The 15,740-nt window shown below is 39.1% G+C and overlaps 1 protein-coding gene across 1 annotated transcript; it reads left to right on the forward strand.

The window, feature by feature from the left end:
• Positions 1 to 1,472: 1,472 nt before the first annotated feature.
• On the forward strand, positions 1,473 to 7,005 carry LOC308702203 (beta-1,3-galactosyltransferase 1-like; the record flags this gene model as incomplete). Its single annotated transcript, XM_081384868.1, has 2 exons — positions 1,473 to 1,543; positions 5,919 to 7,005. 2 exons carry the CDS (start codon positions 1,473 to 1,475, stop codon positions 7,003 to 7,005), a joined length of 1,158 nt encoding a protein of 385 aa, XP_081240994.1.
• Positions 7,006 to 15,740: the final 8,735 nt, after the last annotated feature.

The following is a 15,740-nucleotide window of genomic DNA, read 5'->3' on the forward strand; positions in this document are numbered from 1 at the left end:
TCTTTAACACTATCCTGGGGACCCACTGTCCTTTAAAGTTTATTTCCAACCTGCTTGCATGCCTGTGTATTTTCAAGCGATCCTGAAGAGCTTGACTTGCTGCTTCAGGTGTGTGATTAGGGTTGGAGATAAACTCTACACTACAGGACAGTGGGTCCCAGGAACAGGGTTGAAGATCTATCAGCTAGATTAACTTATAATGACGTAGTTGATGTGCTTTGATTAAACTGGTCAAAATCGGATTAAAACATTTGACTGCGGCTGAGCTAAACGTTGAATACTGTATTTCTGAAATGATTAGGAGGAGCTGTGTGAGTGTATATATCTATATATCTATCTCTCTATATACTGTATATATCTATATCTATAGATATATAGAAAGACACTGAACAAAACAAAGTAAAATTTTACATTTAAACATTAGCTTGAAATCATGAATTTTAATTTAGAAATGTAATGTATCATCTAAGAGGTGTATTTAGGTATATTTACAAATTGGGTGTAATGTCATTGACTCAAAATATTTAAAGTTGGCATTACCAGGAAATTAAACATAAGGGTGTTTCTGCAACTACTGGCACAATATTTATGTTATAATTTGTCATCTGATGCTCTTTTAATATAAATGTAGTGTCATTACACACCTTGACATAAAAAATTATGAATGAATAATATGATTTAATGGAAAATTATGAAGCATTTATAGATCCAAACACCATTTTTGCTCATATCCCACACCTGTGGTCTCAATGTTGAGATACTTAAAATTAGCTCATTCTTTTACCATGTGACATTATTTCAAATTAATTAGTTTCATATACATATGACTTTACTCCATCTTAAAGTTTTGTGTGTGTGTGTGTGTGTGTGTGTGTGTGTGTGTGTGTACATGATTTTTTTCATCTAAATAAACCTGTCCCATACTTTTGAGTCCTTACCGCAACACGGAAAAAGACTCTTAAAATGACATTTGTTCAAAGCCAAACAAATCTAGTTTATCTAGAAAAACTAGAACCAGAGATTAGCATGTGACCACGTGTCTGACAGACTGGTCAACGTCCATTAGGTCACTCACAAGATCCAGAAAAAATAAGATAAAGATCATCTTTTCTTCTTAAGTATTTATTGTGCGTTCTTACCATTCACCTTAGTAATTGTGTATTTTGAACTACATTTTAAAAATTAATTTATATTACTGTTGAATATGTATATTTGGTGCTAAAAGTAAAAACTGATATATCAGACCTTGCTAACTGCTAGTTATTTGCAATATTAGCAAAAATGTCATTTCCGCAACACGTCTTTACCACAGCATTTTAGCTGACAGGTGTGGTGAATATAATTTATTATATCATTACAATGGCAAGGGGGAGTTCATGACAGAGTTCTAGGTGTTGCCTTGGCCTTAAAATGTCCCATATCTCAATACAATTGAGCATCAATGGGATGTGCTTGAAGAACAAATCTGATCCATGGAGGCCCCACCTTGCAACCTGATACCACAGGACACATACGGAGGTCTTTGTGGAGTCCTTCCCTTGAGGTATCCAAGCTGTTTTGGCAGCATGAGAGGAACCTACATGATATTAGGCAGGTGGTTTTAATGCTGTGGCTAAACAGTATGTATTGCAAATATTAAATGTGTTGTAAACTAAATATAAACATGCCATTTTTGCAACGCCAGATTAATCTACAATAAGATGACAGAAATGCAGAGAGGTAATGAGAAAAGACTCAGTTATGAAAAAAGAGCATGAAAAAAAAAAAGATAAAGATTGTCTCCCAAATGAAAAATCAGAAAAAAACACAGTGAAGGATAAACAAAAGGACAAAACAAAATACTGAAGAGAATCTATTTGATCCAGTCTTTACTGCAATACCACTATCTTTGACAAAATACCTTCTGTTTTTGTCTGTAACTATTTTTCACTGGAGTAACCTATTGTTAAGGTTACATTATTAACATGTGCCATTAACATTGTGTCGTTACCGATACAAAGTGTCATTACCGCAGCAATGGTTTATTTTAATTATTAATCAGATTTTTGTTCACAAAAATTATTTTTAAAGAAATGATTTACACATTAAAATGACAACATTTGTCATTGTGATGACGGGGGCTAAGATGACGTCATCACTACCGCGATAACGGCAGCATGTGAAGTCTTTAAACTGCTTATGGGCTTATGTTTCTTTACATTTGTTATTTAAATGGTTTTGTGTTTCTGTTGCAGTCTGTTAGGTTTATGATACAATTGTTTAATCTGGTTCATTATTCTATAACATTCATTTATAATAAGTTTAAGATATGCTGTTTGAGTTGAGTTGAAAGTTAAATAAGAGCAGGATTGCACTGTCTGTGTGCTCTCGTGAATCAATCGGAGTGTCTAGTAGATGAAAACAGTGAGAGATCTTGTGGCAGGTGCGACTCTTAGGTGCCGAGATTGGTTATATCCGTGACTGGCCGAGTGGCAGGCGCATATAACGGTGACTGGCCGAGTGGCAGGCGCATATAACGGTGACTGGTCGAGTGGCAGGCGCATATATCCGTGACTGGTAGAGTGGCAGGCGCATATAACGGTGACTGGTCGAGTGGCAGGCACATATCCGTGACTGGTCGAGTGGCAGGCGCATTTAACGGTGAAGGGTCGAGTGGCAGCTGCCTCTAGCGGTGACGGGTTGAGTGACAGGTCGAGTGGCAGCTCCCCCTGCCACGCAGAGATTTTACCCCTACTGAAAAATCGTCAATGCAAGTAATGGGAGAAAATAATTATTTTCTGGTCCCGTTTGAATTTTGCCATGAATGTGAACATATGTTGTCTGTGAATTTTTTTATATAACTTTTCGTGTAAAGAATGCTACAATTTAGCGGGTAGAAGTTTGATACGGTTAGACTTTGTGTGAGAGCACTTTGTGGACTACAACTCTTCGCTGCTTTCGACGCGTTTGAAACGTCAACACCACTAGCACACGGACACTAGCTCACGGATCCCGCTAAACATGGCTGTGTCTTAGGTGCACTTCACCGCCTTCTTTCAGGGAGAGGACAAAATCGTTGAGGTTGGCGAAAACCACGGGTAAGTCAACTTCATGGGGTGACGTCACATAGGCGACATGTAGTCTTTCTGGTTATGTCTTTTCCACAACTGCTAGCCGAAGAATCATACCATATATTGTCAAACTCGTAACATGAAAAGTTATATAAAAAATTCACAGACAACATATGTTCACATTCATGGCACAATTCAAACGGGACTAGAAAATAATTATTTTCTCCCATTCACTTGCATTGACGATTTTTCAACCTAGAGGTCCACTTGGGGTTTTACGGATGGGCGGGACTTACCAGCTATATAATGTAAAACGCATTTTGCAGCTGCACAGCCATGCACAGTGAGTTTCTGGCTCACTCATTGGCCGTGCTGCGGCAGCTGCACATCCAATGGCGCGGGCGCCTCTGACGTGTGCGCCAATGAGCTAGCATCACGCCATTACAAGTCAGAGCCCGCCAAAGGGGCGCGGCCTTAGTCTATATTATTATTTTACTGTATGATATTAGTCCCCGACTCCCCGAAAAACGCTATTTTAGCAGGTTTAACGACTGAAGCGACAACTTGCCAGGTTACTATAGTGCGGCTGGCTACGCAATACTCGTTCCCTACTCTCAGGGAACTGAGGTTATGATAGTAACCGATGATAGTGTTTTTTTTTTTTGTTTTTTTTTTTACTCACGAGTAGTTCCCTTTCGAACGGTCACTTTGTATTGCGTAGCTATACGCAGTGGGGACGCCATGCAAAATGCCGCACTATAAGTAACTGGTTGCCTTCTGCAGCTCAGGACCCCTCAACTCAGGATTTACACACAGTTCTACAGTATAAATTAATACACTTGCTGTTAATATTTACATAGGTCAGGTAGAAAATTTGCCCATAGGTTGTTTTAAAAGTTAATTTGATGAGAATTTGATTAGACCAAAATAAACAAGCTTTATGCATTTTGTTTGTGATTTGTGTCATGTATGACTATTGTGCATCTGACATAATACTATTATGGTAAATGTGATGTCATATTTATAAAATATAGAAATCGCCTTTTTTTTTACAAATGTCTGGAAATTACCACCACAAAATCAGTCATTTTGATCGCAAAAATCACACAAAAAAAATAGTGAAATCCTGGAGGGACTGCCTTTTCCTGTGGCTCTTCAAAGGAGGGGGCAGGACCACAGCTTCCTTCTTGTGTTGGATTAAAACACCATTTCTATCAATAGGCAAGGGAACCTAACCCTTGGTGATGTAGGCATGGAGAAATGTCTTAATTGTGGCGTTTACATTTAGTTTAAGTTGCCGAATGAGTTTTTATTTTATTTATTTTTGGAAGTTAAAAGGTTAAATGGTCATATATTTAGGCTACAACGGTTTTTGGTATTGATGCCCCAGGCTCCAAGCAGTTGGTACAGTCTTGTTTTTTTATGAGCCTGTCCTAGGCTATATAAGCCAGTCTAACCTGAAACTTGAGGAGGGAAAGGTGGGGTCATATTGCTGAATGTTTTCCATGTAGATTTTGCTGCCTGTAGCAATTTGTTTTCCTTTGGTTGTTGATAGGCTACATCAAAATTTGCAAGTCAAGTGTAGCCCTATATATTTCTTTTTGTATATATATATATATATATATTTTTTTTTTTTTTTTTTTTCGTCATTTATTCTTTGACACATCACTGTGAATATGTACACCCCTCTCCACTGGCATTTAATAAAAATCCTCTTCGGATGATATCTTAGTCCTGAGCCTATCTACCACCTCCCCTTGATCTCCACGGGACACGTTATGACAGTCATAAAAAGCAAAATGTTTTATCTTTGGCGTGTATAAAAACATTTATATCTAGGTTAGCATCAACATTTTCCATGGCATTAAGAAAATCACAAAATTCCCTAATTTTAAATTATTTTTTAATATTAGTTTTTACAAAAATGGATAAATCTTGAAAGTAACTATGTAAAACATTTTTTGTGGAAATGAAAAAGTAAAGTGTATAAAATTAACGTTATTGTAATGTTGCGGTAAGGACATTTTGAAAGAAGATGAAAACCATAAAAAAGATAAACATGTTCCAGATTAAAATCTTACATTCAATTTTGTGTACATCTTTATATGTATTATGGACTGTGATGGTAAACTTTTAATTCATAGGGGTTATTTATTTTATTTTTTTGGGGAGAGTCAAAAGTGCTCGTAGTTGCAGAAACATCCATAAATGCAAATCATCTGTAAGCATCAATTCTAGATTCCATCAAATATCTTGAAATGCAGTAGCCTATAGTCAAAATACTACTGCATTTGATGAAGAACTTATTTATCTACCGTTATTCATAAACGTAATAAAACCCAGATTGTAGCCTACATACCGCCATTTTGGATTTACTATGAATATGATGACGACTATTTCCTAACGTCAATGGACAAATAGCCTACATTCTTCGGAATCGCAGCAACAAAGTAATTCAGGAATTTTTCGCCTACAATCTACGAACAAATGACTCGTATGAGATAGTTCCTTTAATGAATTGTTCAGAATTGTTTTGCACTTTACAATTCAACGTTTTCTCGCCCTAGCTCCGTCCTCCAGCCCGTGATTTGGAAATCCTATGCCATTTGAATCAGACTGATGAATCATTCAAATAATAAATTCTGTCTATCTTTAACTGATGTCCATGTCAAAATTTCTGACAAAAGCTCAGTGTCCTTAAAGTTCATGAAACTTAAATCACTATCATAACTAACTGACGTAAACGTGTAAACTTAGTTAAAGATTTGCAACAGAGTTATTTTTGTGATGAATCATATTTGAATAAAAAAATTCTGATATTTCACTGTGAGACTAATTTTGACCTGTTTCTCTTTTTTTTCTCTGCAGTTTGGCTCAAGATAGAGGTCCATTTATACATCAATTTAAAACAGCATTTTGTCTGCTGCTTACATTGACATTCGTATTGTTTGCCTTTGCCTACACCTCTGATTTCACTTTAGACACAATTACGTTCCCTCAAACCTGGTTTACTAAAATCATCAATCAGACTCATCATAAGGTAATTGACAGCATTTGGGCCGATCATAATCAAAATGATACAATAGTGCATTTGCCCAATCAGCAAATACAACAAAGAGGTTCAACAATTTATTATCATATAGCTCATCCAAGCAACTATCAGTTCATTCTGGATGAACCTGATAAATGTCAGCAGAATCCGTTCCTGGTCTTGATGGTCCCTGTGGCGCCCCATCAGGTAGAAGCTCGTAACGCCATCCGGAGCACGTGGGGGAGTGAGAGCACAGTCCAGGGAAAAGCAGTGATGACTCTGTTCTTGGTGGGTTTGACTGGAGGATCCGACTCTGAAAAAGCTCAACAGCAACTGGAGGAAGAGAGCCGACAACACAGAGACTTACTGCAGAGCAACTTTGTGGACTCGTACTTCAACCTGACCATAAAGACCATGGTGATCATGGACTGGTTGGCCACTCGTTGCCCTCAAGCCAATTTCAGTATGAAGGTCGATTCTGACATGTACTTAAATCTGGAAAACTTGATGACTCTCCTATTGGCACCCAACACACCCAGACAGAACTACATCACTGGAATGGTGATGTGGGACCGGTCCGTTATCAGAGACAAAAACTCAAAATGGTACGTGTCAGAGGAGCTGTACCCCGAACCGAAATACCCCACTTATCTGCTGGGAATGGGATATGTTTTCTCCAATGACCTGCCAGAAAAAATAGTTGAGGCTTCCAAGGAAATAAAGGCCTTCAACATTGAAGACGCATATGTGGGCACTTGTGTGAAACATGTGGGCATTGCACCCTCATCCCCCCCAGACCCTTCACAGTTTAGAGCCTATCTGGGACAATATAATCGAGAGGATTTTCTCAGGGTCATTACAACAATCCTGGGATCCCCGCAGCAGCTAATAGACATCTGGAAGGACGTAAAGAGGCCCACATAAAAGTATCCCAAACTTTCCTAAAAGTTTAATTTGGGATCAATAAAAGTATCCCAAAATCCCTGTCTGGAATGGGAGCACAAACAAACAAACAAACAAACAAACATGAGAAACACAGATTTCTGTTTACAAAGACATGAAACATGGTGGATGTTTATTTAAGAACATTTTTAAAGCTGGTCACAACCTGTTAACAAAACGGTCAGAAAGGAGATCGTTTGAGGAGCCGTTGACATAATATTGAAGAGGAACTTGAGGTCTTGAGATGCGTTTTTAAAGTTGAACTTCTGTTATTGGGAAAGGGGTTTTTAAAAATGCAATGCAATGCTCATGCACGGGATGTCAAAAGTCTGCAAAGTTATTTTACATAGAAAAAACTATTAAAAAGTTAAAATCTATTTATAGTTATATGGAATTAATATACTGTATGTATATAGAAATCCAGGTAATATATTTTAACTGAAAACTGTTTTCACAAAGCACGGGTAGCCTATTATAGGTTTTATATTTATGTACATTACTTTTTTTTTATATTTACTGTTTTGTGGAGGTCATTAATGATTTATTCTTTAAAAATGGTTGGGGGAAAAACAACATAAGAGGGAGAAATCACATTTTTCTAGATCAAGGTTGAATGTTCCATGAAAACTGCCAGTCTAAAAACAGCATTTCCTGAAACAGGGCAAAAGTATGTAAAAAGTATTTAATTATATATATATATATATATATATATATATATATATATATATATATATATATATATATATATATATATATGTATGTATGTAATTTAATTAAATTGTGGTTTATAACCTGTGTAATCATTGCTTACTCAATTTTTTCATTACATTAAATTTTTTATTTTACTTTTTAGGTTCATAGCCTTAATCTCAGTTTAAACACTTGAAGAAGAGAACAATGGGAAGGGAAAAGCACGAGAGCACAAAAGCCACTGAAATGATTTGACAAATTGCTTGTGATCTACTAACTGAATACATGGAAATGCAATTTTCTGGTGCACTGTTTCCATTATAGCCTCGAAGCATGGCTGCCAACTTTTGAGTTTACTTTTGGGTTGTTTTACTTTATCACTATTGTTAACTTTAAGATCCAGCTATAATATTTCAATTCGAATGCAGTTGATATAATGTGTAATCATTTGCAAGGTATATACCAATAACATTTTGAGATCATGGCCACCAGACACATTTCTTGTCAGGTAAAGTGGACCATCCTTGATATATCATAAATGATCCTGTATCTTAAATAAAAACATGATTTATTAACACATATTATCAACAAACCCAAAAGCATATAGCCACCCTATAGGCTGAGTAAAATTCATCAGTTCACTCAATGCATGTGTAAAATTCCGGCAACTGATAGAATGTGTTGTGTTGACGTTAAGTTTGATGAAATCAGAATATCAGAATATTCAGAAATCCGAATGTGGATGAAAAACTCTACAACACATTAAAAATGGGACTACAACACATGCAACAACAAATTGGCAAACAATAATTTATTAAGAGGAACAAAAATTAAAATGGGAACCATATTGTAAAACTTTTTTCTGTCTGTGTTTTCTCTGAACACTTTAAATGAACTTAAATTATGTCCATATTTTTAAGCGTTATATTCTGCATCTACATTTTGCTCTTCTCATCCTTTCTTCACTCCACAGATTACACGTAATGCCTCGTCTTCTTTCTGCTCTTTCTGTCCTTTCTTCCATCTCTGACTTGAATTTCCTAACAGCAAACTCATTTCTGTTTTCTAAAAAGGTAGATTATATAAAACTAAAAAATAACCAGTGAGTGAATGTCAATTTATTTAATGAATTTGAGTATAATTACTGAAGGTTAAAGGTCGCCCACTTTATCTAAAATATTCACCCAAAGTGGGCCAGCAATTTTTAAACACCTTACAAGAAAACCAACTAAACTAATTTTTAAACATTTTATTCCCTGTTAACTGTAGTAACAAACACAACAGGAACTGTCACAATAATATTTGTTTACATTTAGTGAGCAACCTTATAAGTTAGAAAATAAAATCTTATGTCATAAGGTTTTCTTACTTTAAGCCATGAAGGTGTCCTCCTTTGAGGTGTGGCCACACGCACCAGTGTCATATTGCATCAACCAAAACTATTCTTCTATCATTTAAAGAAATAGTGTCTCTTTAATTAAACACCACTGTCATTGTTTAATCATGAACTTAGTTCATTTATCTATACAGCAGCTCTGGAGAAAACAGTGATGTCATTGTCCAGCTAGGTCCAGTTCTCATACTATGGTGTAAATGCAGGCAGATCAATAATATTGTTGAACATTAACTGTCCCAGACTCAGCAAACCAGAAGCCACAGTGGCAAGGAACCCAAACTATATCAGGTGACAGAATGGAGAAAAAAGCCTTGGGAGAAACCAGGCTTAGTCGGGGGCCAGTTCTCCTCTGGCCAACGAACGAACAGTCAGAGCCGGCCCGAGGCATAAGCGAACTAAGCGGCTGCTTAGGGCCCCCTGGCCACCAGGGGGCCCCCAATCGAGTTTTTATTTTATTTTTTACATATTAATTAACTTAAACAAGTGACATGAATGAATTAATGACTAATTCAAGACAAGAAAATTCTGATTTCATGATCAATATACCTGCCTACAACTGCTGCTGTGTCTGCCAGTGTTTGAGTCATGCGCATAACCTCGCGTGCATAGACAATTCGTGCTCAAAGTCATGGTAATGTTAAGCCATGTCACAAAAATTTTATTTGATCAATGATTGATGATTGACATTTAAATCAATGATTTATCCTTTAAATTAATAATATTCAGAACAGAACAATAATAAAAAGAAAAACTATAAACAAGCCAAAACGCAATAATTTAAAGCGAAAGTGAAAGTAAGCGGCGTTGGGCTCACGGATCTCTCTCATTAGAATCAAAATGTTTAAACATTCGCGAGGTATTTTGATGGTAAACTATTCTTTATTATAGCCTTTGTACTTCACTCGTGTTCCAATATCGACGGAAAAAGTGTTGCTGCAAAGTGTTGCAAAACGTTGGAGGATATTTTGCAAATAATTTATTTAATGTGTTTTGTGACAGTTTGTTTTCAGAAGTTTCAAAGAATTAGTAAAAGAGTAAAGAAAAAGTTTTTAAGTAGGCCTATCTATTTTTTATTAAGTATTTGTTTTGTATTAATACATAACCTCATTGTATTAATTTATAATGTAACATTATAGCGTGACATTTGTGTCAATAATCGTCAAACAGGTGACTCCGCAAGGTGGGAGGGGGGGCACTGCGAACAGTGTATGATTTTTAGGGGTGTAACGATTCGTTTCAACAACGATTCGATTCGTATCGCGATTCGTGGTTGTCGATATGATTCAAGGACGATATTGGTTCATTTAGAATGATACGTTCCGAAACGATTCAGTGACTTGAAATCGATTCAGTGACTTTTTAGCCAAAAATTCTTGTAAGGGAATCAGGTATCAATTAATTATGGATATAAACAAACAAGTAAACAACAATTAATATCAAATGCATTCACATTTTATTTGAATAACGTAGGACTACACAATTATGACAAAAATATTCCCTTGAAATTGTAAATGTGATTATTAATTACGATTATCACAACATTGAATGATGTTTTGAATAGTTTGGCCATGGGACCCACATTTCCCTATGGTCATCAAGCCGCGACCCACCTTTTTAGGAATTATATAGGCCTATTATAATACATTTGTTTACACAAAAATTGTTGACACACAAGTTCTGTCCCCCTTTACTTAACATACAAAAAAATTGTAAGAATATGACAAATACTGATAAACAGTAGGCACTGCGAGGTTAAGCTATTAAATAGCAGTCCCAAACTAGTTTTTGTTAATACAGTCTTGGTATGAGCCATCACAGTCATATAAAATTATACAAAATAACCAGTAGTGGCATTTTGTTATGGAAACAAACAACAATTAAGCTACCATGGTGATACACAATAAAAACTGGTAAAGAAACATGGAAACTGCTCCTGATAAATAGCAACACACATGACGTACCAATAACGTAATTTATTGGTATTTTACTTTTATTTCTTAACTTACTAATTTACGACGTTGCATGCTCGTATTTATTTTGCGCTTTAGTGAAGTGAAACAGCGCGCGCCGGCGCAGTTTAGCGGCTGAGAGGACAGGAAAGTCCGTTTTTCTGAGGTGAGAGACTTTGCGCTGCTTGTTGTCTTTGCGCTGCTGCTGGCCTGCTGGCGCGTCACGCATGGCGACGACGTCACAGATAGGCAGACTGTGTAACTCAGAATCGAGTAACGTTTAACGCCTTTATCATTAAAAGTGCTAAGAAAAAACATCCATATAAAGTCTGACGTGCTTAAATCCAATGCGTTATTTCCTAGTATTGATACAATCGATTCATTACCTTTTAAAACGATGTTAGATCGATATATGTCGTCCGGAAGGCCAACTTGCCGAGCACAGATCGATGTAGTTGGATCATAGGAATATAAATCGATACATCGATGTAGTTGATGAATCGTCCCTAATGATTATGATTCAGGGAGCATTACAGGTCAGAAGTCAGATTGAATAAGAACATTCAGAATATTTAATTCAGTTCCATCTGGATGAAAATCGGATTAATCATGCCAGTACGGAGACAGGTATTTTGAGTATTTGTGCCACAGGCTGTCATGTCAATGAGGCCTTCAGAGGGGACAGTCTAGTTGACACAATCTCTGCTGACACTTCAGGGATGCGTTGTGGTCATGTCTAGGCGCAGGTCCACCATCTGATCTGGATACGGCCTGGATCCGGCTGACTACATCATGCGTTGTGGTCATGTCTAGCCGCAGGTCCTCCGTCTGATCTGGATATGGCCTGGATCCGGCTGACTACATCATGCGTTGTGGTCATGTCTAGGCGCAAGTCCACCATCTGATCTGGATACGTCCTGGATCCGGCTGACAAAATCATGCTTTGTGGTTGTGTCTAGGCGCAAGTCCACCATCTGATCTGGATACGGCCTGGATCCGGCTGACTACATTATGCGTTGTGGTCGTGTCTAGGCACAGGTCCTCCGTCTGATCTGGATACGGCCTGGATCCGGCTGACTACATCATGCGTTGTGGTCATGTCTAGGCGCAGGTCCACCATCTGATCTGGATACGGCCTGGATCCAGCTGACTACATCATGCGTTGTGGTCGTGTCTAGGCACAGGTCCACCATCTGATCTGGATACGGCCTGGATCCAGCTGACTACATCATGCATTGTGGTCGTGTCTAGGCACAGGTCCACCATCTGATCTGGATACGGCCTGGATCCGGCTGACTACATCCTGCGTTGTGGTCGTTTCTAGGCGCAGGTCCTCCGTCTGATCTGGATACGGCCTGGATTCGGCTGACTACATCATGCGTTGTGGTCTTGTCTAGGCGCAGGTCCACCATCTGATCTGGATACGTCCTGGATCCGGCTGACAAAATCATGCTTTGTGGTTGTGTTTAGGCGCAGGTCCACCATCTGATCTGGACACGGCCTGGATCCGGCTGACTACATCATGCGTTGTGGTCGTGTCTAGCCGCAGGTCCTCCGTCTGATCTGGATATGGCCTGGATCCGGCTGACTACATCATGTGTTGTGGTTATGTCTAGGCGCAGGTCCACCATCTGATCTGGATATGGCCTGGATCCGGCTGACTACATCATGTGTTGTGGTCATGTCTAGGCGCAGGTCCACCATCTGATCTGGATATGGCCTGGATCCGACTGACTACATCATGCGTTGTAGTCATGTCTAGGCGCAGGTCCACCATCTGATCTGGATACGTCCTGGATCCGGCTGACAAAATCATGCGTTGTGGTCATGTCTAGGCGCAAGTCCACCATCTGATCTGGATACGGCCTGGATCCGGCTGACTACATCATGCGTTGTGGTCGTGTCTAGGCACAGGTCCTCCGTCTGATCTGGATACGGCCTGGATCCGGCTGACTACATCATGCGTTGTGGTCGTGTCTAGCCGCAGGTCCTCCGTCTGATCTGGATATGGCCTGGATCCGGCTGACTACATCATGCGTTATGGTCATGTCTAGGCGCAGGTCCACCATCTGATCTGGATACGGCCTGGATCCGGCTGACTACATCATGTGTTGTGGTTGTGGCTAGGCATAGGTCCTCCGTCTGATCTGGATATGGCCTGGATCCGGCTGACTACATCATGCGTTGTGGTCATGTCTAGGCGCAGGTCCACCATCTGATCTGGATACATCCTGGATCCGGCTGACAAAATCATGCTTTGTGGTTGTGTCTAGGCGTAGGTTCACCATCTGATCTGGATACGGCCTGGATCCGGCTGACTACATCATGCGTTGTGGTCGTGTCTAGGCACAGGTCCTCTGTCTGATCTGGATACGGCCTGGATCCGGCTGACTACATCATGCGTTGTGGTCGTGTCTAGCCGCAAGTCCTCCGTCTGATCTGGATACGGCCTGGATCCGGCTGACTACATCATGCGTTGTGGTCATGTCTAGGCGCAGGTCCACCATCTGATCTGGATACGTCCTGGATCCGGCTGACAAAATCATGCTTTGTGGTCGTGTCTAGGCGCAGGTCCACCATCTGATCTGGATACGTCCTGGATCCGGCTGACTACATCATGCGTTGTGGTCGTGTCTAGGCGCAGGTCCTCCGTCTGATCTGGATATGGCCTGGATCCGGCTGACTACATCATGCGTTGTGGTCGTGTCTAGCCACAGGTCCTCCGTCTGATCTGGATCCGGCCTGGATCCCGCTGACTACATCATGCGGTGTGGTCGTGTCTAGCCGCAGGTCCTCCGTCTTATCTGGATCCGGCCTGGATCCGGTTGACTACATCATGCGTTGTGGTCGTGTCTAGCCGCAGGTCCTCCTTCTGATCTGGATACGGCCCGGATCTGGCTCACGCATTGTGGTCGTGTCTAGGCGCAGGTCCTCCGTCTGATCTGGATACGGACCAGATCCGGCTGACATCATGCGTTGTGGTCGTGTCTAGCCGCAGGTCCTCCGTCTGATCTGGATACGGCCTAGATACGGCTGACTACGGTAAACTCAGGATGAACAGAGAGACTAATATTAGCGTAGATGCCATTCTTCTTATGATGTAACAAGTACATCAGGTGTTATGGAAAGTGTTCCCGGTTCCGGCTGACCTAGTTTATGCAGACTAACTATCATTTTACATGATTTGAATTATAGAAATTGATAATGTGCTATGTGTATGCCAGGTTAAAGAGATGTGTTTTTTAAACTGACAGAGTGTGTCTGCTTCCCGAACAATGCTAGGAAGACTGTTCCAGAGTTTAGGTGCTAAATAGGAAAAGGATCTACCGCCTGCAGTTTATTTTGATATTCTAGGTATTATTAACTGGCCAGAATTTTGAGATTTCAATAGACGTGAAGGACTATAATGCATTAAGTGCTTCCTCAAGTACTGGGGAGCTAAACCATTTAGTGCTTTGTAAGTAATGATATTGAAATGTATGCAATGTTTAATAGGGAGTAAATGCAGTGTTGACAGACCTGAGCTATGGTGATACTTCCTGGTTCTAGTAAGAACTCTAGCTGCTGCGTTTTGGATGAATGCTAAGATAAAGATGGAAGAATGCTGTTTACAAATGCTTTCAAATGAAAGATTGGTATTAAAGAGCACACTAACTGACGACGAAGACTTGTCAGAACATCCATCAAGTGTTAGACAGTATTCTAGGTTTCAACGTGCTTAGGTTTTTGTCCAATAATTAGAAACTTAAACCAAATTGTAGGAAATTACTAGTTATCCAATTTTTTATATCAGCTATGCATTCTTTTAATTTTGTGATTGGTAAGTTTTAGTTGGGGTGCAAAGAAATAGAGAGCAGCTGAGTATCATAAGCATAACAGTAAAAACTAATGTCATGCTTCCTAATGCTTCCTTAGGCATCATCCTGGTTCCAGAAGCTCTGTGACCAACAAAAGTTTGTGATTCTTACACATTTTGTTTATCAAGAGAATATTCACAAGTGAACACACCTTTCATGAACTTTGAAGCCTAAACACAATCGCCAGAAGTAAAAAACTTAAAAATATTTCCGGTTTTAGGACTCTTTACTCTAGCCCTTTATCAATAAAGACTAGACTGCTTCAACATTATACCTTTTCTAAAGACATAGCTCCGTCAAGTGGTCACAAACATTAACAAAATAACATGAAATGGGCCTCATATGAAACACCAGCATAACAATTTTAACAACATTTTTTATAAATGATTTAACACAGGAATTTGTCCTGCACACTCAGTTAGTGAAAACGTACATGACAAATGTTGGTATTTAAGGAGGCGACTTCCGGTGGATAAAGAGGCTTTACTTTTTGTACAGAAAATGGCATCATAGTTAATCTTTAGACATACATGTTTAAATGCTGCACCCTGCTGGTGACATTACGAATTAGGTCTACTGCAAGTCATATCATTGAATTCCCAGAGCTGTTTATAGGCAGTATAAATGTTTTTATAACTAATTAAATTAATGGGCCATAGATAGAGCACTGATTATGTGAAGCTTTTAATTGTTTTAACGGAAACATTTTCATACATGACAAGTTGCACTCTTAAGAAAAATGCCAAATTAGGGTTCTTCGGCTTGTAACAATAGCAGAACCCTTTTTGGTGCTAAATAGAACCCCTTTGTCCCTTTTGTAATCTG

Source organism: Scardinius erythrophthalmus (genome assembly GCF_964197995.2).
Source record: "Scardinius erythrophthalmus genome assembly, chromosome: 14".
Lineage (NCBI taxonomy): Eukaryota > Metazoa > Chordata > Actinopteri > Cypriniformes > Leuciscidae > Scardinius > Scardinius erythrophthalmus.